We start from the raw sequence: 23,863 nt of genomic DNA, 5'->3' as shown, positions 1-23,863 counted from the left end.
CCGCCGCCGCCACCTCCTCTCTGCCCAGCACCCCCCTGCACCTTCCCTTCCCTGCTCTGTTTCCCCCACTTTTCTCTCTGGGTCCCACTTACCGTGTGTGTGACTTGCCGTGTGTGTGTTGTGTGGGAGTTCAGATGTACTTCTCGTCACACCGTTCACCTATGTAAAGTGTACAGTTTAGTGGTTTTGAGTGCATTCAGAGATACGTGATCATCGCTACAATCAATTTCAGAACATTTCATCCCCCCCCCCAAAGAAACTTCACACCCGTGAGGGGTCAGTCCCCCTTTCCCCCCCGCCCTTGCCCCATCCCCCGGCAATCACCAGTCTGCCTTCCGTCTCGTGTGGATTTGCCTGGTCTGGGCATTTCGTATAGATGGAATCATGCAGTGGGTAGCTCTCGGTGACTGGCTTCTTGATCTAAGCGTGTTTTCCGGGTTAGTCCACATTGCGGCACACGTGAGCACTCCGTTTCTTTGGATTACGGGGTGAGAGTCCGTTGTATGTGTGGGCCACGTTGCTATATATGTCCGCTCTTCGGTTGATGAACATTTGGGGTGCTTCCGCTGCTCACTGTTCGGTGCCTATGAATAGTACTGCTGTGCACAAGTTTTTGTGTAGACGTATGTTTTCATGTCTCGCGGGTAGATGCCTAGGAGTGGAACTGCTGGGTCGCAGGGTAACTCTCTACCCTTCGGAGGGGCTGCCACACTGTTTTTCGCAGCGGCTTCCCCACTTTACGTTCCTGCCAGCAGTGCGGAGGGTTCCCATTTCTCACCGGCTTGCTAGCACTTCCCGTGTTATTATCTGTCTTGATTATAGCCGTCCTAATGGGTGTGAAGTGGCAGCTCATTATAGTTTTGATTTGCGTTTCCCTGGTAGCTAATGATGTTGAGCATCTTTTCATGTGCTAGATTTTATTTATTTATTTTTAGAGAAAGGGGAAGGGCGGGAGAGAAACATCAATGTGTGGTTGCCTCTTATGCGCCCCCCAACCCGGGGGGACCTAGGCTGAAACCTAGGCATGTGCCCTGACTGGGAATCGAACCAGTGACCCTTTGGTTCGCAGGCCTGAGCTCCATCCACTGAGCCACATCAGCCAGGGTTCTTTTCATGGGCTTATTAGCCATTTGTGTATCTTCTTTGGAGAAATGTCTATTCCAGTCATTTGCCAATTGATTTTTAATTGGGTTTTTGTTGTTTTATTATTGAGCTGTGCTGTTCATATATTCAAACTACAAGTCCTTTATCATACATGTGATTTGCAAATATTTTCCTTTATATTGTGGGTTGTCTTTTCACTTTCTTTTCTTTTTTCTAATTTCATTTATTTATTTTTAGAGAGGGGGAAACGAGGGAGAAAGAGGGGGAGAGAAACATCAGTCGGTTGCCCCTTGCCCCACCAGGGGCCTGGCCCACAGCCCGGCGTGTGCCCCAACGGGGAATCGAACTGGCGACCCTTTGGTGTCACAGCTAAGAAACCGCTTCCTAATCCCCTATCATGAAGCTACCCCTGTGTTTTCTTCTCAGAATTTTATAGATTTGGCTCTTAAACTCAGTTCTTTGATTCATTTTGAGTTAATTATTTCATATGGTATGATAAACGGGTCCTAGTGTGTTCTTTTGCATGTGAATATCCAGTCGTCCCAGCAACTTTGGTTGAAACCACTGTTCTTCCCCTGCAGGCACTCTTGTGTGAAAAATCAATTGACCATAAATGCGGAGGTTTATTTTCGGATTTTCAGTTCTATTCCCTCCGTCTGCGTATGCGTCTGTCCCTGTGCCACGAGTGCACTCACTGTCTTGATGACCGTTGCTGAGTAAAAGGTTTGCAATCAAGACGTGAACTCTTTGATTTCGTTCTGCTTCTTCTAGGTTGTTTTAATTAGTCTGGCCCTTTGATGTTCCAAGGTTGGTTTGGGTTCAACTTGTCAAAATTCTACAAAGAAGCCGACAGAGATTTTGATAGGGATCGTGCTGAATTTTTAAATCAATTTGGGAGTATTATCACCTAAACAATATTCCATCTTTTGATCTGTGAACGCAGGGTATCTTTCCATGTATTTAGCTCTCCCTAACTTTTTTCAACCATGTTTTGTAGTTTTCTGGAGTATATGTTTTGTTCTTCTCTTGTTAAGTTTATACCTACGTATTTAATCCTTTTTGAATAAATCGCTCTTCGTTTCATTGTGGGTATTTGCTAGTACGTGGAAGTAATCGATCTTTGTATCCTGAGCTTGTATCCTGAAGCCTCGCTGCACTCGGGTGTTGTAATCGTTTTCAGTGAATTGCTTGGCACTTGCCACATACGTATCAGGTCCTCTGCTGGTAGACATAGTTTTTTTTCTTCCTTTTCACTGTCATGAATTCTGATTGGTGGGATCGGCATCTTTCTGCTCCCGCAGGTCACGGCTGTGGGCCAGTGCACTGAACAGCATCAGGCACACAGCTGGAGCTCAGTTCTGAGTGAGTGGATGGATGGATGGATGGATGGAGCCCCGACCCAGGGCTCCTGCTTCCCCTGCGGCAGTGGCTTCCTCAGGGCCCCTGGCCGTGTCTGCTGGGGGCTGGGGACTCTCCATCCCTCCTTCCCCGGCCCTGACCTGCTCTGCTCGTCCCCGTCTCGGGGCTGTGCAAGGTCACTAGAGATCGCCCTCCTTACAAGGTCGGAGCATTCTGGTGACGAGGTCTCTGCATCCCTGGTGTCTTCATCAGATGAGACACATGTCACGGACCGCCACGGGCCCGGCCCTTGCGAGGCTCCCCTCCCCGACCGCTCGCCTGAGCCAGTGGCTGGTGCGCCTGTGTTTTACGCATGAGGGTGGAGTGGCCGAGCCCCAGCCCGGCTGCACAGAGAGCAAGAGCTGTGAGCCCAGGTCCCGTTTTCCCTTGTCACACACCCGGCAGGATGTGGGACAAGCCTTGGTCACGTCCCAAAGCCTGTGGAGCCAGAGGGAACGCCGCACGGGCTCTGCTCACAGGCTCACGGCAGCCGAGGACACCTGCCCTCACTCACGCCATTCCCTCGGCCTGGGACCGTCTGCCCCCCTGGCACTCCCATTCTCCATTCGGGTCTGAGCTCGACTGGCACCTCCCCTAGCTTGCCCTTCCTCACCCTCTTCCCTGGTGACGCTGAGTCCTGACTGCGGTGACTGTCAAAGGTTGGTCTGTAAGTCCCCTGCAGTGCCCAGTGCCTGGCCCATGCTCGGCACTCAGAGACACGGCGGGAGCCCCGAGTACACAGCAGGGCACTGCTGCCCCCGCAGCCCCGAGGGGGTTCCACCTGCCAGGCTTCCCGGGCTGTGTGGCCTGTGAGCCGTGGTGGTGGGGTCCCAGCTCTGACTGTGCCGTCGGACAGTGCCAGTTTGAACCCCGCCTTGTCGGCCGCTGGGGATGCGAGCTGGGCGGTCTCTTATAGCAGCCTCCGTGCCCTCGGCTGCAGGGGCAGGTGGCGTAGAGCCCGGACCTGCCGAGGTTGTGGTGAGAAGCAAACAAGGCGGGTTCAGGGGAAGCTCATCCTGTGCTGACCCTCTGCCCTCGGGCCCCAGTCTGGCAATGAACCTGCACCCCGCCCCCCCCCCGGGGTGTGGAGTGGTCACTTCCTCAGCTGTCTGCTTGGCCATTCCTGTTCGGTGGGATGAGGCTGGAGATACCGTTGGTCATGCCGGCCCCGCCCTTCCTGAGCACTGGTTCTGCCAGACTGGCTGTGGGGGACGGGGAGCGGCACAGGGGTGCAGAGCTCATCCCTGACACGTGCTGCTGCCACCCCAGCTCCTGCCAGGGCCCCCGCAGCAGCTGGGAGAGGCTGGGAGGAGCTGCCCCCACCCCTCCCACTCACTCCCAGGGCACGAAAGCGCTTTCCCTCTCAAGGGGGTGCTGGCCTTACTCCCCAGGCTCGGGAGGAACTCAGAGGGCTGGAAGGACAGCCCCCCAGTTAGCGTCAGGAGAGCAGAGGGCCTTGAGTAGGGCCTTAGCCCTGGAGCGGTGGGGCCCCTGAAGCCGGGCTGCTTGGGTTCAAGACCCTGGTCTGCTCCACCGTGGGTGGTCTCGGGGCGGGGGCTTAGCCCAGCGTTTGGTTTCTTTGAATGTGGGATGGGATTCATGGGGGCGATGGCCCCGCTGGAAGGGGTGGCGTGGCAATGAGCTGCCGGCACCCGGAGCATGCTCCAGGGGGGGCTGGGTTTGCAGAGAGCTTCGAGTGGGGCGCACGGGAAGGGCTGTGTGAGTGTTGCAGCCGCTGCCGTCAGGAAGAGGGCCGTGGGGCCGGCGGCAGGGGGCTCGGGGCCAGCTGCTCCCCGGCCGACTGGCACCGGCGGGTTACCTAGCCTCGGTCTCTGCATCTGTCCAGCGGGCTGCTGGTCCAGCCCGGGGAGACTGCTGGGAGGGCCACTCGGCGAGGCCAGTGGCCACCTGGCTGGTGGGAGGCAGTGGCCACAGAAGGGGCCGCCCAAGGCCACAGAGCGAGGGGGCCGGGAGGACGGCGCTGGGAGCAGAGGGTGGGGGTAGCTGGCCCCAGCCTGACCTCCCCTGCCGTGTGTGTTTTCACTTTTTATGGCATATTTTTGTTTCTGCAACACTTATACACAAGCACATTCTTGTTAGCACAGTACGGCCACTTTGTAACACAAAGTGAAAAGTGGGCGGTCCCCTTCCTCCCCTCCCCACCACTGCCTTCCCCCCACCATTGCCCCCCCGCAGAGCTGAGCCCTGTCCCTCGCCGCCTCCCTCGGCACTGACCTCCTGTCTGGCCCGCAGGGAGGAGGTGCAGGAGAACTGCGTGCGGTGGCGGAGACGGTTCACCTTCGTGTGTAAGATGAGCGCCAACCCGGCCACCGGCCTGCTGGATCCCTGCATCTTCCGGGTGTCGGTGCGCAAGGTGAGTCTGGGCCGGGGCCGGGGCCGGGGCCGGGGCTGCAAGCCGAGCTGAAGGGTGGGTGTGGGGCCTCCGCTCTGGTGGCTGTAGAAGCCCCTCCCCGGGCTGACCCCCCTCAGGGGAAATGGGGTGAGTCGCTCTGCCCCTTTTCTTATCCTCCTCCCCTGGCGGTCACCTTTCGGGGGGAGGGCTGGGGATGAGGGGGACGCGTGAAGCCCCTTGGATTCCCCAGTCACCTTGCTGCTTGTGTCTGTCTCCCTACGCAGGAGCTGAAAGGCGGGAAGGCGTACTCCAAGGTGAGTGGAACTGTGGGACGGCGTGGTGGGACGGGACGGGACGGGATGGGGTGGGGTGGGGTGGGACGGGGTGGAACCGGACAGGCAGGAGAGAGGCTCCCAGAACTCCCAGCCCCCTCTCTGCCCCAAACGGGAGACACTCGGCCCTCCAGGAGATACATAATTTTGGGGAAAGATCTTTATCGATCGTCTCTGCACTTCACGTGAAAGACCGCATACGTTCGTGGCGTCACAGATGGGCACAAACGCTCACAGGGCGGAAGGGTCGGCTTCCGGGCCCTTCCTCCCCGGGCCCCAGCCCCGGGGTCCGTTGGGGTCCTTCCAGACCTTTTAGGGAAGGGTGAACTGTACTGTGCGGCAGAGCAGTGCAGACAGCGTCTGCACGTGGTTTGGCGACGAGGCGAGCGCGGGCGCGGGCGCGCGCCTCCCCGGCGTGCGCGTGCCCGTGCCCGTGCAGACAGAGTGGTCTTGAAACGCCCAGGGGCAGCTTGGCGCTGCGCTCGCCGGCGTGTCACGGGCACGTTTTCGCGTCGCCACGGATGTCCTTTTGCTTCAACAGCGGCAGCGGGGTCCCACTGTGTGGCTGGGGAGCAGGGGACTCAGCCAGGCCCCGCCGTTGCCCTCTGCGTCGTCATTGCCAGGCAGGGTCTCCCTGCACCCACACACAGTCCAGCCCTCCGCCCGGAAGCCTGCGCCTCTGGGAAGAGGGGGAGAAGACGGGCCGCCTCGGGCTCCGAAGGAGCCTGCTCTGCCCTTCAACCCCCTTCCTTCTCTGCGGTAGCCTGCACATGCCCGGCGGGGCCTCCCCCCCAGGGAGGTGGCGCAGTGGCGGGGGGATGGGGGGATGGGGGGGACACCTAGTCACTTTGGAGGGGAAATGCCTCGCCTCGCCTCCCCCTGCGTGGGGTGGGGGGGGGCGTGTTCCTTCCCACCGACCTGCGCTCAGGAAGGGCAGCGCTCCGGGCCGCGCGCTCTGCCCCGGCTGGTCGCTGGTGTCCCTCTCCTGGAGCAGAGGGCAGGGGGGCCCAAACCGGCCCGTGGAGGGTGCTCTCAGAGCCGAAATTTCTCCTCCCATCTATTCACACGGGTGAGGGTAGCTGCCCAGCCAGGAAAGAAACGACCAGCAAACGGCCAGAGCGTCCTCCCTGCGTCGGGCAAACGTGTGTCACGCCCCCGGCGCGTGGCAGACCTGCTGGGCCCTTCCCTTCCACTCCCCGGTCAGACGCCCACACCGGCCCGGCAGCCTCGACACAGAGGACAAGACTGACGCCAGAGGGGTGGCCTGCAGGGAGACTCGTCGCTGACCGGGCCTCCTTCAGGCCTGGCTCTGCTGGCTGAGCCGTCTGGGGCCCTGCACACGTATTATGTCCTGGGCCTTAGTTTCTCTACCTGGACCTTAGTTTCTTTGTCTGTAAAATGGGGGTCGCTGAGTTGCTGGAAGGGCTGGGATTTGAACCTGGAATCCCTGATTCTGGCAACCATGCCCCAAAGTCTGCAGCAGAGACCTGCACCCAGCAGGTGCTCCGTAAAGGTCCCCGGGTGGTGTGGTTGTCGCCCGAGTCTCTAATCCTGGTGCCCCCCATGGTAACCTCTGCTGCCTCTCCCAGCCCAGCCTGCCACCGCTGGCCTCTGTCGGAGGCAGAGACCCTGTTCTCCGCCTTCTCCACTTCCTCCCCCACCCCTCCCCTCTCTGTATTTGAGGAGCATCACCCCCGAGTGCCCCGCAGCCCCTCACTCCAGCCCCCATGCGGGGTTCCTGTGCGCCCTGCAGCGTGTACCCCGCCCACCCATCCCAAGGCCAAGTTCCCATGGGCTTCTCCTCCCCGCGGCCCACTGTCCCGGCGGCTCCCACAGCACAGCCTTGTTTCCCGGGGAACAATGTGTCTGTGTCACAGACAACAATGTCCTTTCATCTCAGGCACTGCCCCGGTGCACTCTGGGACACAACACAAAGGGCGCTTTGTGCGGCTCCGGGATGTGAGCTCCCGGCTCTGCTGCGCTGGAGCCTCCAACCCAAGCCGCCAGCCGGGCCCCTGTCCTTGGGTGCCGGTTACGCAACAGTCAGTCTGGGCCGCCTGGGCCCTCGTGGGACCTGGGGCTTTGCCGCCCCGCCCCCCTCCGCCCCGCCAGGTTAACTCTCGGGCTGCCAGCCCTGCGCCCGCACGCCCGGCCGCCTCCCACGGTCTCTTCTCTCCCTCCCTCCCAGCTGGGCTTTGCCGACTTGAACCTGGCTGAGTTTGCAGGCTCGGGCTCCACCGTGCGCTGCTGCCTGCTGGAGGGCTACGACACGAAGAACACCCGCCAGGACAACTCCATCCTCAAGGTACGGGGCCCTGCTGCCTCCGCGGCCCCGTCCCACCGCGGGGCCGGGGCAGACCTGCTCCGCATCGGAGTCCCCGGAGGGTTGTTAAAGATACAGGTTTCTCCCCTGGACAGGCAGTGAGGGCTACTGGGCGGGTGTGGACCCTGGGTCAGGAATCAAAGGCCTCGCTCCGGCTCTGGCCTCAGTTTCCCCATCCATAACGGGGGGTTGGACCCCAACAGTCTGTTCAAGGGTTTGGTGAGATCAGCATCGCTGAGCGCTGCCACCTCTTGCCGTGTGACTCCTGACAACGGCCCGAGGCGTGTGGTGTCTGTTATTAGTCCCAGTTTTGCACAGGAGGCAGCCGAGCCACAGGGGTTAGCTCACGGGCCCGGGGCCACAGCAGAGCTGGCCCTTGAGGCTGCAATCCAGGGCCTCACCGTTGGCCCGCATGACCTGGGGCAGCCTGAGGTCCCGGTGAAGCACCGGTGACCGGAAGAACCTGCCGCCCCTCCACCTGGCCAGACTCTGAGGGCGGCTGCTCCGAGGGCCCAGCCACGCTTCTGGTGCCTGGAGTGGCTCCCCCCCCCGCCCAAGGCAGCAGCCACCTGGGCCTCTTAGGTCAGATATCTGGGTATCTGCCACCTGCAGACCTCTCTTCCTTGTCTCCACACCCTTCCACCTGGCTGAGAAAACAGTCTTGTCCTAAGTACACCTCTGCCGGCCGACCCGGTGGGAGCCTGTTGTGCGGGGGCAGCGCTGGGCTGCAGCTGGGCCGGAGCTGGGCCAGGGTGGTGGGCAGAGGTTCTGGGGTCTCCCAGGCCCATTGCAGAGGGAAGCGGAGGCACCTGAAAAGGCGTAGGCTGATGGTGGTGGGACCTGGGACCCTTCCGCCTTGCCCCAGTGGCACCAGACACCTCGGGCCCGACCAAGGACACCTGAGGGGCAGGTGGCCTCAGCTTCAAGGCTACTTCCTGTCTACAGGGCCCTGGGCAGTCACTTCCTCTAAGTCTGGGGCTCAGTCCCCAATCCGGGACCTTCACCTGCCCTGCAGGGTGCTCTTGTGGCCAAAATAAAATAAAATAACCCATAAAAACAGAAGCCTCAGCCCAAGGGAGCTCCTTTTGGTGGTGGTGCCTGGGATCCGGCCCCTCTGTCCCACCTGTCGCTCCGTCTCAGCCCAGATGTGGGCACCCAGGCGTTGCCTCGTTGGGGCCATTGCCAGAGTCTTTGCCTGCCCAGGCGGACGTTAAATTGTCAAGTTTCTAATGGGTTTGTGCTTCACTTGATTCAAGACACCGTCACTGAGCCCCACGCTCTGCGTTGGACTCTGTGAGCGCCCCCCACCCCCACCCCGCTTCCAGCTCGGGGAAGCCCCTCCTCACTGGGCAGGCTCCTCCAGCCTCCTTCCCTCTGCTGCCAAGTGGAGCTCGGGCTCCCACGCCCACTCGGAGCCCCAGGCCCTGTGGATGGAGAGTGACTGGGCGGCCCCTCCCGAGAGGGCTCACGGTCTCGCTGTAGTTTTGAAACAACAGCAGCTGGCTTTTGCCTCTCGGTCTCCCTGAGCCAGGTGCCAGGCCAAGCGAAGCCTCATCTCCTGCTGCGTCCTCGCCACCGTCCCGTCCCGTCCCGGGGGGCAGGCGGCAGGGTCAGGCCCGTCTGCTTGAGGAGACGGGCCCAGCGAGGTGTGGCAGCTTCTCCAGGGCCAGCAGGGCGCAGAGCTGGGCTCAGACTCCGAGCCCCGCCTGCACCCCAGGCAGGGAGGCTGCAGCAGGGAGGCCGGGCGCCCCGGCTGAGTGGGTGGACGCGGTGTGGCTGACTGCGCCCCGCCCCACAGGTCACCATCGGGATGTTTCTGCTCTCTGGAGACCCGTGCTTCAAGACGTGAGTGCGGGGGCCGGCTGCCGGCGGGGAGGGGGCCCCTCTGCCTTCAGCTGACTCCCAGGCTGGGGCCCCACGGTCACACCTGTCTGTCCTCCCAAGGCCGCCGTCCACTGCCAAGTCCATCTCCATCCCAGGCCAGGATTCCTCCCTGCAGCTGACCTGTAAGGGTGGCGGGACCAGCAGCGGTGGCAGCAGCGGCACCAACTCCCTGACGGGGTCCCGGCCCCCCAAGGCCCGGCCCACCATTCTCGGCTCAGGTACCTTCCCCACCTGCCCACCCTGCCCCTTTTACCTCCGAGGTGTCCCAGGGGAGGCACTCGCTGGGAAGAGCGAGGTGGTGGGAAGCTGCTTGCCCTGTGCATGCTTCCACGGTGTAGACGTTGTCCAAGCCCCTCCCGGGGGCCAGGCGCAGTGCAGTGCCCTGGACTGGGACTGACGTGGCGTCCCTGACCTCACGGCCCTCCCGCTCTTGCAGGAGAGAGGCATCAGTGAGACAATAAATAAGCCAAATGCATGTCCACCTGCGGAGTGGCAGGAGCTGCGAGAGACTCCGCGGTGTCTGTCTGGGGCCTGGAGAGTCTCCCTGGAGTGGTGGCATTTGAGCTGAATGTGGGGCGTGGGGCGCAGTATTCCTGGCAGAGGGATGCGTGCTCTGAGCTCTTGCTCCCCGACTTGCGGCAGGTCCTTGACTGGCCGTTTCGCCTCTTTGGGGCTCAGTGTCCTGTAAAATGGGGTCAGCAGGGGGGACCAGGTCCTGGGCTGCTTCGGGGATAACCCGGGTGAACGGTGGGCCCCGCCTGTGCAGTGTATGCACTCTGGGGGTTTCCGTTCAATTATCATTATTACCAATGCTGTAAAAACTTCAGACGAGCCCTGACCGGCGTGGCTCAGTGGGCTGGGCATCATTCCTCAAAGCAAAAGGTCGCCAGTTCAATTCCTAGTCAGGGCAGATGCCTGTGTTGCAGGCCAGGTCCCCTGTTAGGGGCGTGTGAGAGGCCACCAACTAATGTCTCTCTCGAGCATTGATGTTCCTCTCCCTCTCTTCCTCCCTTCCCCTCTCTCTAAAAATAAATAAAACCTTAAAAAAAAATTTAGACAAGCCTGCATCCCCAGAGGAGATGGCATGGCAATTAGGAGGAGGGGGTGCCACCAGGGGAGGGGGCCCTGGCCTGCCCCCCCAACCCCATGTCCAGTGCTGTGCAGGGGGAAGGAGGGCCTCAGCCCCCGTGCCCCATCTGACGAGGTGGCACGTGGTGGCTCTAATTTGTGTCACAAGAGCAATTAATGCGGAGGGCCAGAGGCTCAGCAGATGCTTGCTGGGTGATTCCGCCCCCAGGGGCTGGGAGCTTCCTTCCTCTCCTGTTTTCCTGGACACCCAGCCAGGGGAGAGGCCCAGGGCAGGGAGCTAGGGCTCTCGCCTGCCTCAGCCTGGGGGCTGCACCAGGGAACGGGGCTTCTCAGCACCTCTGCTTTCTCCAGCTCCGGCAAGGGGTTCTCCAGAGGAGAGGTCTGGGGACCGGGCCGCCCCGGCACAGACGACGCCTTTGTGCGAAGTAGCAGGGGTGCCTCTCCCAGGCAGCATGGGGTTGGGGGGAGCCTCAGGTGCCGCTGTAGCTGGTGCTGCGGAGAACCTGTTGGGCACTTAAAAAGCCACCTGACTTTGGGTGGGGACACCGGCCCGGGGTCCAGCTGGTGGCCTGGCTGTACTCAGCTCTGACAGGGGGATGGGCGAACCCTTGCTTCCTGTGTTTGCTGCAGGAGGACTGGCGGTGGGCCCCCAGGGAGCCGGGGTGGGTCCGCCCGCTTCCCCTGCACCTCCCAGTGGGGAGTGCTGGCACGTTAGTGTCCAAGCAGAGCTGCTGGGTGACCTGGGTGACCTGGGGCGGGGCCGTCAGCCAGGTCCCCATACCTTTAATTTGCTGTGTGCCAGCTGCACTGACTCAGCTCCATCAAGCCTCAGGGCCTTTGCCCCACACTGTGCCTTCCGAAGGCCCTTTCTCTGACGCCTTATCTGGCTTGCTCCCTCCCAGGCCTCTTGAGGGTCTCGTGTATTAAGGCCACCGCCTCAGAGAAGCCTTCCCTGCCCTCAGACTGGGTTGGACCCCCACGCCCACTGCTCCCCGCCCTGTACCACTCACTGCAGTTGTAGTTCACTGTGGGTCCCATTGAGTTCAACATGCGCCCTCCCCGGTGGTCTGCGACACCCAGGCTCCTGTTCACAGCACCCAGCAGAGCACCCTGCGAGGAGGGGTCCCTGCAGGCATTCGTAGGATGAATGCATCTGGGTTCAGATGGTCAACTGTGGCTTGGAGCACACTGCTGCTCCTATGAGCCTCACCTTTCCAGTCTGTTGAATGGAAATACATAGGGCCCCCACCCACCCCCTCCATACTCAGTGAGAGGATGGGCACCCCAGGAACCCGTGCCCTCTCCCTGCCTTCCAGGGGTGCCAGAGGAGACAGACCAGAACCTGTCCAGCCCCGAGGAGGTGTTCCACTCCGGCCACTCCCGCAACTCCAGCTACGCCAGCCAGCAGTCCAAGATCTCCGGTGAGTGCCCGCTCGGCCCCATGCCCCCGGCCTCCCGTGTGCCCGGGCGGCCCCTGACGAGCGGCCCCGCCCGCCCACCAGGCTACAGCACGGAGCACTCGCGCTCCTCCAGCCTCTCGGACCTGACGCACCGCCGCAACACGTCCACCAGCAGCAGTGCCTCTGGTGGCCTCAGCATGACCGTGGAGGGCCCCGAGTCTGGTGAGCGCGAGCACCGGCCTCCCGAGAAGCCCCCGCGGCCGCCCCGGCCCCCACTTCTGTCTGAGCGCTCCTTTCGGTGAGTCTCCCTTCGCAGCAATTTAGAGGGCAGGACCCCTCTCCCAGCCCTCAGCCCCCCGCCCCGTGCCTAGTGGCTCTTGCAGCCTTTGCTGCTTCACCTGTAACAGGAGGCAGGAGGCTGCGTGGTGGTGATTCAGCCAGTTGGTGTTTTCGAGGTGTGGAGCCCTGACCTGGCTGGCCTGCGCATGCTCAGGCCTTGCTCTGTACGCCTTAGGGCACCTTGGGTCCCCTGCCTAATGCCGTGTGGCCCTTCAGAGCCTCCGTGTCCTCACTTCTGAGAGCACGCAGTGACGGCGCCTGCACAGCCGAGCGGGGCTGCATGAGGGGAGGGCTGAGTGAGTGCCGCCTGCGCGAGTTCCCACGGGCACTTCGAGCGTCCTGAGCCAGGAGGCCCCCGCTGTTGTCCTCACGGGGCCCGTCCCGCACTGACTGTGGCGACTATGCCCGCTCTGCTCCAGGCGGAAGAAGGACTCGATGGAGAGCCACCCGCCCTGGGTGGACGACACGCGGATCGATGCGGACGACATCGTGGAGAAGATCATGCAGAGCCAGGACTTCACGGACGGCAGCAACTCCGAGGGTGAGCCGGGGCGACGCCGCCGGGCGGGCTAGGGGACTGGGCGGGCTGCAGGAACCCTGCTGCGAGGACCCTGCCACCCTCGGCTCCAGGGCCCCGCCCTGCTCAGCCTCCGCCTTCCCCCGTGTCCCCACAGACAGCAACCTCCGGCTGTTCGTGAGTCGCGATGGCTCCACCACGCTCAGCGGCATCCAGCTGGCCAACAGGTAGGGGGCAGGGGCAGGGGCGGGTGGTCAGGGCGGCCTTGGGAGGCCTGGTGCAGAGAGCAAGGTCTCTGCAGCCTACTGACCTCCCTTGGAGTGCCAGTCACCACGGGGTGACCTGGGGCCAGTCACTGCTCTCCCAGCCTCCGTTTCCCCCTCTCTCAACGAGTGTGCACTGCGTCTCACCTAGAAACCTGGGCAGTGTTCCAGAGGTGACCTTGGAAAGCACCTAGCACAGGGCTCAGCACAGACCAGGGGCTTAATGATCTTTATTTTGGACCCACCTTTCCCTTCCTCCTGGATCTGGGAACCCCTTCAAAATGAGCTGATGACCCGTCTATCGGACGGGTGTTTACTGAGCACCAGGTACGCACCAGGCACTGATTGAGGAGCTGGGCGTACAACAGTCAGTGGCAGTTTTCTGCCCTCGTGACGTTCAGAGACGAGGCGGTGGCAGGATCACACTTGGGCTTGTAGTCTGCAGAATGCCAGCGCCCTCCCAGGCATTTATTTACGTGTTCACCGTGTGCCTGGCTCAGTGAGTGAGGGAGTGAAGGAATGAATGAATGAATGAATGAATGGGGGAGGGGCTTCCCACATGCAGGGTTGTGGGGAAGGCTTCCCCCGGCCCCCCACCCTGTTCCTGTGGGAGGGCGGGACAGTGCCCATTTCACATCTAGGGCCAGAGCTGGAGGAGCCTTGGCTGGGCTGCCCGGGGGCCCCAGGCCTGCCCCCTGGTGCTGCTCTGCTGCCCCCTGCTGGCAAGGCACAAGTTTGCATATGCCATTGCCCTGTGGCCTCCTCGGCTGCCCCCACAAGGTGGGCAGGGAGAAAACAGTGACCTCTTGAAGGTGTGTGAATATGCGTCCTCCCTCTGAAGCTGGGATTCGGGGAGGGAAGGACCAGCCTGGCAGCGAGGTCCGAGGTCTGAGCAGAGCAGCTTGCTGAGCCCGGAATGCCCATGGCCTCGTGGGTGCGCCTGGCCTCAGTGGGAGGAGCTCCCAGCCTCCACCGCCCTCCTGGCAAGCCTCGTCATCCCTCTGAGCCTCCCTTTCTTCACCTGTCCAGTGGGGTGGGGTGCAGCCCCTCCCTGCCGGGGTCGGTGTTAGGACGGGCTCAGCACACCCCTGTGTGTGCCAGCTCTGTGATCCCGTGGACTCTGAGACTTACTGTCTGTGTCACTTGGGCAAGTGACTCCACCTGTCTGAGCCCCCTTTGCAAAATGAGGCCAGTTCACAGTGCCCGCTTGTGAAGTGCTTCCAGGGGCCTGGCCCAGAAGAGCACCGAGGAGGACAGGCTGACCTCTCTCCCCCCGCAGGGTCTCCTCTGGGGTCTATGAGCCCGTCGTCATTGAAAGCCATTGAGGAGCGGGTGTCCAGGCTGGAGAAGGGCCCTTCCTTTGCGGGCGTCCAGACCCCCACCATTCCACGAGGGACCTTCCCCTTTGGATATCACCGTCCACGCCGCATCTCATCTGTGCCTCCTCCGTGCACTCCAGCCGCAGTCCTGCCCCAAAGCCTCATTCCACTGTCCTCCCATCCACGCTGGGACCCTCCTGGCCTGCTGGGGCCTGGGCACCACTGTGAACATTCTTCTCTCAACCACTAGAGGGCAGGACACGTGGGCCCGTGAAGTGGGCGGGCAAGACAATGATGGCCAGAATGCCCCGCTGGTGACTGACCTGGTCCCTCGATGGGGACGCGCAGCGGGTCCTACACACACGGAGCTGCTCATGGCCGAGGGGCCCCTTGCCCTGTCCCCCACCCCCCCTAGGAGCACCAGCTCAAACCATGCCCCGGCAGGGCTCTGTTCCATCGCCCCCCATTCCCTTGGGGGCTGTTTCACCCCCAGAATCCTGCCACCGTGGCCCTGTGACTGCTTAGTGCTTTAGCTACCCCTCCCCTGTGCCCTGGGGGACCTGCCGGCGGCCTCCCCCGGGAGCCAAGACCTCAGACCCCACCCGTACTCCAGATTGAGACTCCCTCCCCCAGAGAATGTTCTCCTGCTGCCCGGGCAGCCTGCACTTTGCACACGCTTGTGTCCAGCACAGCCCCACTGGCCCTCGCCTGCCCTTCCCCTGATCCCTTCCCCAGGCTTCTTGGGCGCTGCCTGCTGTGCAGTCCGCGGCCCAGCCCTAGCAGCCCGGCTGGCACGGGGCCCTGCCTCTCCTCCCTCCAAGCTAGCTGCAGCTCAGGCCCGAGGCCCGTGCTGAGAAAGGCCTGAGCTTCGATGGTCCTTCCCCTCTGCCCAGGGCTGGGACCTGAGCAGCTGGTTTCCTGTAGGAAGCCAGAAAGGTGCCTCCCAAGCCCTTGGAAGTCAGGGGCCCGGCTGGGCTGGGCAAGCGCCACCCCCGTTCTCTCCCCTCAGGGTCAGCTGGCCCAGGCTGGGGCCACTGCTGGAGGGGCAGGTGGGCTGTGGCTGGACCAGCTGGAGCTGGCTCCCTGGCCAGAAAAGCCTCAGCCTTCCTCTAAAAGCATCCCCCTCTCCGGGCAAGGGCTGGGCGGGGTCCTTCCAGGAGGGGTTTCCTGCAGGGAGCAGCCCGGCACTGCCCCTGCCCCCTCACCAGAGCCTCTGCTCCGAGCACTTTCCGCCCGCCCCCCGCCCCCCAGTCCTCATTACTGCTTGAAGGTAGGTGCGGGCTGCCAGCCAGTCTCTGGACAGTCTCCCTGCCGCTCTTAACGTCACTCGTTTTTGTATAAACCCAGCGGGCTGGTGTTTACTTACCCTATACATTTTTCTCTTCTTTCCTTTCCTTTCCTTTCTCCCTTTTTCTTTCTTTTCATTTTTTTTTGTAGGGTTCACAGTTCGACATTTTTCCCTCCCCCAGGTGAGGGGAGGTGGTTCTGTTCTGTGCCCCACCCACTGACTGGGTCCCCAGCAGGGCTGGGGATCTGGAAAGGGGGGGCCAGGATACTGGTTCTGTCTCTGGCAGGGGTGGGGGTGAGGGTGTCCTCCCCAGGCCGGGAGGGCTCCTGGCCCCTCTGCCCCAGCTGGCACGAGTTGGAGTCTTGGTCTTCGAACCTTTCAGCACTGGGACCAGAGCAGTTCTAGGATTTTGTTGTTTTTAATCACCTTTTAGGAAAAGAATGCCGGCAGGCACCTGCCGAGGCAGGACAGCGCATTCGCTGTGGCTGGAGAAGGCTCCGGTCAGCTCTGTGGGTCCCTTCCTGCCCCTAGACACCTGGCACTTTAAAAGGCGGCTGGCTGCACTGTCTCCAGATGGAGTGACTCCCAGGAGATGGGGGGTATACCACCCTTCCCTCCTGTGTCTGCCGGACCTCAGCCCAGTGGGAAGGTGCATGCAAGGTGCATTTGGTGTCTGGTTCAAAATTCTGGGGCGTTAGGCAGAAAATGGCTGGCTTTGGTGCTGCTGGGGAAAGCCCCCAGAAGAAGGAACGCTAGCCCCACTGTAGATGAGGCCTGAACTTGACAGTCACCCCAGCAGACAGCCTCCCACAGCCTCCCATGCCAGGCCCTGGGCCAGGGTCATTGGGCTGAGAATTTGGCCGTGACCAAATTAACGCTGGCCAGAGCCCTGGCCTCGTCCCTGCGTGGGAGCCTCCGGTCCACTCAAGCTCAGTGAATTCCCCCTAGGCGCCCACCGCTCCTGGACTTAAAAATTCTATATAGAGAGAATAGAGAGGAATATATTAGAGATATTTTTGGAAAGGATTTGGTCTATGCAATGACAGTTTGGAATCTCGGAAGACAGTTTAACGTTTTTACTAGGAGATTTAAAGAAAATAAATAAAGGTCTACAATATTTTTAGGTTATTTTTTTTTTCTGGTCACCCCACAAACTGACCACATGGCATGATCTGCCAGGATGGAGAATGTCCATGCTCTCCTCTCTCTAGGGAGGTGGGCAGGGAGATGGGGGTCGGGCGGGACGGGGAGGTCTTTTTTATTTTTGTTAATTCCCCTCTTTCTAACGGAACGTTGCCACCACCACACCCTGAGTCAGTGGGCTGTGTTTGTATCTCTGTCCCAGCTTCTACTGTAGAAAATAACATTGTAAAGGGGAATCAGCCTAGTGTCAGTGTCTTGATTTGGGGGGGAAATAAATGTTGCAGTTTTTGTTCCTTAATGGCATGGGGGTCCTCATTTGTTTTGTCGACTTGACTTTGGGGTCACAGACACCACCAGATGGATGTAAGGTGATGCTCTGGGGCGGGGGTTGGAGATACAGGTGGCCAGGGTTCTCCAAGTCCCTGCTGAAGTCACAGTAATTCCCACCTTTACACCACCAGAGTCCTGGGGAGGAAACTGAGGTCCAAGTGCAGTTTCTTGCCAATCTCAGACCTAGTAAGTGGCAGCCCCGACCTCAGAGCCCGAGTTCTAATGGCTCTGCAGACCCCCTGGCAGGCAGGTGCCCCTGACAAGCGTGCCTGAGGACAGAAAACTCGCTGTGCCTCCGTTTTCTCAGCAGCAAGTGAGGTGGTAGATCCGATGAGAACCTGCGTGAACCACTTGCCCTAGGGAGGTGCTGAGTTGGTTCCCAATCTCTAAATCTCCAGGCCGGGGCCTCTCGCTCCCTGCCCGTCTGAAGTTACAGAGGAGTCTGCACCAAGCTCTGAGACACGCATGTCACCCTGGACCCTTAATGAGCTCAGAAGTGGCAGGAAACCTGTGGCTTTGGACAGACAGAAGCGACCGGACTACCAGGCTGTGGGCCTGCCACGGTGCTGCCTTGCCCCACCCCTTTTCAGGGCTGATGCCCAGGCACAGCCCCTGTGAACCCTGGGGGCTGCTTCTCAGGCTCCTCCAGGGTGCACCTGGAGACAGGAAAGTTGGCTGTCTGCAGAGCCCTGAATCTGTCCCGAGACAAGGAAGGAATTGGGCCACAGAGCAGAAAGCGTTGCGCCTTTGGAACACAGTAATGTTGGGTGACACAAAATGGGAGGAAAGAAAAAAGGATACTCCTATGAGCTTTGGGAGGGCAGCCCCCATCCTCGGAGACGGCTCAGACAACCCAAGGTGACGTATGCTGCCAGAAGGAGCTTTCCAGGTTCAGGCCTGATCTCCACCCGCCACCCCCTACCCCCACTCCGCCACCAAATGCTGTACACTATAGCATTCCAAGATCCAAAAAGCCACCAAATCTTAAAACCGGTTGGTTGATTCAGAGCTCCTACTTGGTGCGAAGCTCCATTCTCGGCACTGGTGATGCACACCCCTGACTATCCGCAGGGAGCTCACAGTCCCTTGGGCCAAATCAAGTCAATCAGCTAGTTCAAACACGGTGACAAGTGTCATCAGGGAGACACTTGGGGCTGTGGAGCAGAGAGGAGGGAACACATCGCTTTCCAGCTGCGAAGGTGACTTCCCTGGGTTGTGTGGCATCCCAGTGAAACCGGACTAGTGAGGCACAGCGGCCCCTTGCTCTCAGAGGAAAGGGCCTCCAAGCCTGGGGAGGGGCCCGCAGACGCAGCCAGTCCGGGGACACGTTTGAGTTGTTGCCTGAGCTGCCGAGACACCCAAGACCGCCGAGGCAGACGCGGGGGCGGCGAGTAAAGAGAGTACAGACCACGGTAAGGGGACGCCACCCCATCCCTGAGGACTCCGACTAGCCCCTCTGCCTCCGAACCGGGCGGTGAACGTTCTCTGCATCCTCCGCTCAAGTTAGGGCGTCGGGACGAGAACTAGGGCCCTAGGTGCTGGTGTGGCTTCACCACAGCCTTGAACTGTGATCTCCCGCAAGTCCTCGCCCCTCTCTGAGCCTCATTATCCCCATCCGAAAAATGAGATTTCTGCGTCCCCACCCCACCCGGCTCTAGCCTTGGGACTTGAGGATATTTAGATACGGACTTTCCTTCTGGGGAGAGATCGACTGAGGCCACGAGTCCCAGCCAGTCTGAATTCTCAACTCTGACCCATTACCTATGAAGATTCGGGAACTACTTGTCCCACAATGCACTCGAGAAACTACATTTCCCGACATGCAAAGCGGGGAGGCGGTGCCTGCCTGTCAGACTTCGTAGGCCTAGGCCCGCGTAAGGACTACGACTGCCGGCGTGCCACGAGCCCGAAGGCCGGAAGGGCCCGGATCCGGAACCGGATGTGGCTTGGTGCTCCGGGGCGGAGCGCGGGGAAATGGTGAGCGTGGGGCGGGATGCTGGGTTTGGGGGTCCCGCGTCTGTTTAGGAGCCAGGGTTTGGGCGCTCGGACCTGGGATTGGCCCCCCGCCGGCCCGTTGTACGGATGAAAACTCCAGATCCGGCGCTCCGCCAGTATAATCAGGCTCCGACGCACCCTCCCCCCCATTAGTACACCTAAACGAAGAATCACTTAGTCAACTAAGCCCTCCCTTTTCTCCAGGCCACGGGGACAGACCAGGTGGTGGGACTCGGCCTCGTCGCCGTTAGCCTGATCATCTTCACCTACTACACCGCCTGGGTGATTCTCTTGGTATGTGTACTTACCCGCCCCCCCATCTCCATTCATGGATCTAGCAGCCGACCCCTAACGTTATTTAAACAGCCATGGGACTGGAACTGTGCGAGGTGCTTTACCGAAATATTTCATGGAATCCCCAGAACAGCACTAAGAGGAAGATGCTCGTGCTGTCCCCGTTGTATAGATGAGGAAGCTGAGGCTCGGGGAGAAAGGTCGGCCCGAGGTCCTACCCTCACCTGCTCCGCTGTAAAGCCCCCTTCCTGATGTGCCCTGCCCCTGAAGGGAGGTCTCATCCTTCTGGTTATCCCGCTGGCTGCTGGGCACCGTGGGTGCCAGTGGGCTTTGTGAGGACCTTTAGCACTTGGGGTGTGGGGGGGTGGGGGGTTACTGCTGAAGAAGTGCAGTGTGTTTGGAAGGCAGGGTCTTGTAGAACTTGGTAACCTTTGGAGAAAAGTGTGAGGAGAGAAGAGGCTGGAGCCCAGGCTGGGCATCACTCCAGGCTTCCTCGAGTGCCCTTCTCCCCCGTGAGCGCCTGGCGGCAGGTCCTGTCTGTTCTGTACCCTGCCGGGTCCCCAGCACTAGCAACTTAGGGCCAGTGCCCTGTGAACAACTACTTGAGCGAAGGAAGAAAACACACTAAGACACACAAAATGCCATTACCTTAAAGAAAAGCAAATGCCCTCCCAGTGGTTTGAGTGGGGGCAACCCCTGAGATGGAGGAGGTGGAAGGGGGGGTTTGGGGGTCCTGAGCAAGGCCGGGAATGCTCACCAGAGCTCTGCCCTGGATGCCAGCCGTTCATCGACAGCCAGCATGTTATCCACAAGTACTTCCTGCCCCGAGCCTACGCCGTTGCCATCCCCCTGGTTGCTGGCCTCCTGCTGCTCCTGTGTGTGGGTGAGTCACCACGCCCCTGGGCAGGGTGTGGGGTGGGCGTGGGGGTGATGACCCTCTCTCACCCCTGAACTGCATCTCAGCACTTGCTGGACGTCTGCTTGAGGCTCCTTGCCCTGAACTCCCCTGGGGAGTTTCCTGCTGAGCCTTCAGGGCTACCGTCAGTCTTCCAGACGCCTGGGAAGTCTCCCTCAGCTCTGCTCATACCTCAGTCACCTCTCACCCCCTTGTCACTCTGGCTCGTGATTCCTGCACCTCTCTGGTCTCCCACGGTTTAGCGTGTGGGTGCCCTCGGACTGTGTCTTCATCAGTATTGTGTTCTCAGCGCCCACACAGGCCGAGGCACTGAGTTGGAGCTCCATAAAGTGCTTTGGGCCCTGGCTGGTGGGGCTCATTTGGTTGGAGCGCCGTCCCATAACCCAAGGGTCGTGGGCTCGATTCCCGGTCAAGTCACATACATAGGTTGTGGGTTCAATCACCCGTCCAGGTGCATGGGAGGCAAGCAATCAGCGCTTCTCTCTAGCATCGGTGTTCCCCTCCCCCTTTTCTTTCTCTGTCTCTCTAAAAGCAATGAAAAACATGTTCTCAGGTGAGGATTAAAAGTAAATAAGTAAATAAACTGGTTTGAACGAGTCAACAATCACATGATGGGGTGGGTGGATGCTGCGTGCTGAGTGGGGAGGCGGGTGGGCAGGGCGTTGCTGGTGAGCTTGGTAGTGGGGTGGACCTTGGATCCTGCGGAACCTGAAACACTAAATGCAGCAGACGGCCCGTGGTAGGCACCCGGCGGTGTTTGCTGAGTGAATGTGGGTGGATGTATGGCTTGGCTGACCAGGGAGATGACCGGGTGGCCTGGAGGGGCGTTGGGGAGGTACTTGGCCGCATGTACGGGTGGGTCGCTCTGCCACGCCATGCGCTGTGCTGGCCTTCTAGCAGCCCCAAGCCCCGATCTCACCCGGCCTTTCTCATCTGCACGTTCCAGGACTGTTCATCACCTACGTGATGCTGAAGAACCAGAAGGTGACCAAGAAGCCTCAGTGAGGGCCCCCCCGCAGGGGTGAGGCTGCCGACCCCTTCTCTGCCTCCCCTCTTGGGCACACCCAGGGCGGGGCCCGCAGCACCCATCCGCGCACTGCAGCCCCCTCAGGCATGGCTGCCCTGCAGACGCCCCCAGGGATGGAGCTGTTCAGGACTCGCCCCTGACTGACCAGAACCCCCACCTCTCCCCTGCTCACCCTTCCAGACCAGGAGGAAGTACCTGGAAGTCTCCCTCTCCTCGTTCTGGCTCAGGGTCTGAAAGATGCCCACCTTCCCTACCTCACCTCCAGACCCCTGCCACTCTTTCCTCTGGGTTCTACCCTCTTGCCTCAGTCTCCCTCCTGACACTTGCTGATGTTGGAATTGGCAGGTTCTGAACCATCACATAGCCTCCACCACCCCCCCCCCCCACCCATGTCCTTTTCCTCCACAAAGATAGCTTTCCCGGGTCTGATGGGGCCTGGGGCCCCACAGGACTGCTGGACCTGGAAAGCCTAGGGGGAGGACAGACCTGCCCCCCGACCGGGACCAGGCTTCAGGGCACACTGAGATGGTCCCCACGGGCCCCCAGGCCTACTGCTCATGGAGGCCCAGCCCCTCGGCCCCAGCGCTGGCCTGCTGGGGAGCTGGACAATAAATGTTGATGACGTGTTTGTCTCTGTGCCATCCCTGACCAGGGGCGCTGGGCTTTGGGGGCTGGAGAGGGGCTGGCAGGTGGTCACTTCATTGGTCTCAGCTCAGAAGACTCTGGTTTGGCCAGGGAGATGCCTCAGGTGCTTCCAGGGTCATCCCTGGACTGGACACAAGACAAAGCCGGAGCTGGGGCAGCCGTGGTTCTGACTCGGAGCAGCACACCACTGGGGACCCCGGCAGTCTGCCAGACCCCACGGCAGCCTTCACCGTGCCGCCTCTGTCCACGCGGCCGGCTCGCACTGGTGTTTTAGGGGTCCTCAGGCCAGTCTCCTAAGAGCCCAAGCCTGTTCATCTCGTGCCAGCAGCCCAACTTGGTGTGGCTCAGCGGTGAGGGCCGCTACCTTGCCAGAGCAGGGCTGGTTCTGCTGTGTTTGGGGTGAGTGACCTGGCGCAGGCCTGGCCCCAGCCCCACAGCAACCCCTGCATTCCCCTCTGGGCAGCCAGCTGTCCCGCTCACCGTGCCTGATGTAAGCCTCCTTCCTGTCACACCTGCGAGGTTCACTCCCGTTAGCGGAGGTGTCCTCAGAGGCCAGGTGCAGGCACACCTGTGCTGCCCTCGCCCAGTCCCCCAGGTGGTGCTGCTCCCCTGGGCTTTGGGTTCCGTCCTTTTGCCCTGCTGTGGCAGGAGCCTCCTGTCTCTGATGCCCTGCTCTCCTGGGAACAGCCTCTGGCTCTCGACAAGGTCTTCCGGCGTTTCCTGAGGGTCCAGTCTCTCACCTCAGGGACCTTCCACTGAGCCAGCAACTCCCCCCAGGTCTCTGCCCCCTCTCCCCTTCATAGCCAGACTCCCCAAAGGTTGTCCACACCTGCTTCCTGCATTTCCTCATCTCGACTGTGCTCGGTCTAACCACGGGGCGCTGCACCCACTCACACGACCAGTGGTGTCTGCTTTTTAAGTCCAAAGCACGTTTCCTCGACTCCCGCCACGTGTGGCCTGTGACATCCCCCTTGGGTGCACCCTCGGGTGCTCTGATGTCTCGTTCTCCTGTTTCATGTCTCCTGTCCCTCTGCTCCGCCGTGAGAGGGCGGGTCCCTCGGGACTCTGTCACAGGGTTCCCCCCTCCCACTCTCCCTGGGTGACCTGGTCTTTACCCAGACTTGCCCCCAGCCCGGCTGTCTCCTGAGCAGCCGCGTGTTGCACGCGCACCAGCCACCCACCTGACGCCTCCATCGAATGTCATCGTGGCACCTCAAGTTCATCCTGTTGTGACCCGAATTCTCAGGACACACCCTCCCGGACCTGGCTCTCCCCTCACAGCCTGCACCCTCTTGACCGGCGTCTTCCTGTGCCCCTGACCCCAGCCAAAAGCCTGCCAGACATCCCTGACCTCGGCTTTCCTCTCCTGTCCCCCTAGCCACGAGGCCCCAAATCCTGTCCATTCTACCCCTCACCCCCCAGCCCTTCTGGATGCAAAGCCACCGTTCTCCGCCTTAACTCACCCAAGTTTTCCTCGTGCTCTCCCTCTGCCCCTGGTCCCCTCCAAATAGGCCGAATGATAACCAGTGACCTTCCAAAAACAACAGCATCTTCCTCACGCGCTTACAATGCTTCTCCGGGCCTCCGCCCCTCTCCATGCCACGGGCCGCCCGCGAGAACCCGCACACTTGCTCCTCACTCGCTCTTTCCTCCTCACACCACCCACCACCACGCTGGCCTCGCCTCTCCTGGGGCTCACCGCGGCCCCTGGCACATCCCACTCCCGCGGGTTCCCCGCACACTCGACCCAACATCAGTCCGTGCCAGGTGCCGAGCCAGGAAGCGCGCCTTGCGTGGTTTCTGCCCTCCTGGCACCCCCATTCGAGGAGGGGGTTTGGTAAACAAATGAACGATCTCCAATCTCCAGCGGTGTTACAGATCTCCGACAGTGTTACAGATCTCGG

At 60.9% G+C, this 23,863-nt stretch overlaps 2 protein-coding genes across 2 annotated transcripts in view; both read left to right on the top strand.

The window, feature by feature from the left end:
* Positions 1-17,050, top strand: part of FAM102A (family with sequence similarity 102 member A) — a 35,090-nt gene extending 18,040 nt beyond the window's left edge. The window contains exons 2-11 of the mRNA XM_045846146.1: positions 4,756-4,876; positions 5,140-5,169; positions 7,376-7,492; positions 9,309-9,355; positions 9,455-9,612; positions 11,800-11,904; positions 11,986-12,181; positions 12,642-12,763; positions 12,897-12,966; positions 14,282-17,050. Coding sequence (XP_045702102.1) covers positions 4,756-4,876; positions 5,140-5,169; positions 7,376-7,492; positions 9,309-9,355; positions 9,455-9,612; positions 11,800-11,904; positions 11,986-12,181; positions 12,642-12,763; positions 12,897-12,966; positions 14,282-14,327 — 1,012 coding nt within the window. The 3' untranslated portion in view covers positions 14,328-17,050. The remainder of the gene's footprint in view (positions 1-4,755; positions 4,877-5,139; positions 5,170-7,375; positions 7,493-9,308; positions 9,356-9,454; positions 9,613-11,799; positions 11,905-11,985; positions 12,182-12,641; positions 12,764-12,896; positions 12,967-14,281) is intronic.
* A 1,912-nt stretch (positions 17,051-18,962) lies between these two features.
* On the top strand, positions 18,963-21,942 carry DPM2 (dolichyl-phosphate mannosyltransferase subunit 2, regulatory). Its single transcript, XM_045846295.1, has 4 exons — positions 18,963-19,059; positions 19,282-19,371; positions 20,152-20,254; positions 21,234-21,942. The coding sequence occupies exons 1-4, from the start codon at positions 19,057-19,059 to the stop codon at positions 21,290-21,292; spliced, it is 255 nt and encodes an 84-aa protein (XP_045702251.1). The 5' UTR covers positions 18,963-19,056; the 3' UTR covers positions 21,293-21,942.
* The last annotated feature ends 1,921 nt before the right edge of the window (positions 21,943-23,863 follow it).

The sequence above is a fragment of the Phyllostomus hastatus genome, unplaced genomic scaffold, assembly GCF_019186645.2.
Source record: "Phyllostomus hastatus isolate PE091 unplaced genomic scaffold, TTU_PhHast_1.1 phas_contig_495, whole genome shotgun sequence".
NCBI lineage: Eukaryota > Metazoa > Chordata > Mammalia > Chiroptera > Phyllostomidae > Phyllostomus > Phyllostomus hastatus.
This window is presented reverse-complemented; position numbering and strand designations above follow the sequence as displayed.

Coding starts and splice junctions, on each gene's coding strand:
- DPM2 (XM_045846295.1), top strand. Junction 19,372..20,151: donor CCGCCTGGGTGATTCTCTTG/GTATGTGTACTT, acceptor CCTGGATGCCAG/CCGTTCATCGACAGCCAGCA. Junction 20,255..21,233: donor CCTGCTGCTCCTGTGTGTGG/GTGAGTCACCAC, acceptor TGCACGTTCCAG/GACTGTTCATCACCTACGTG.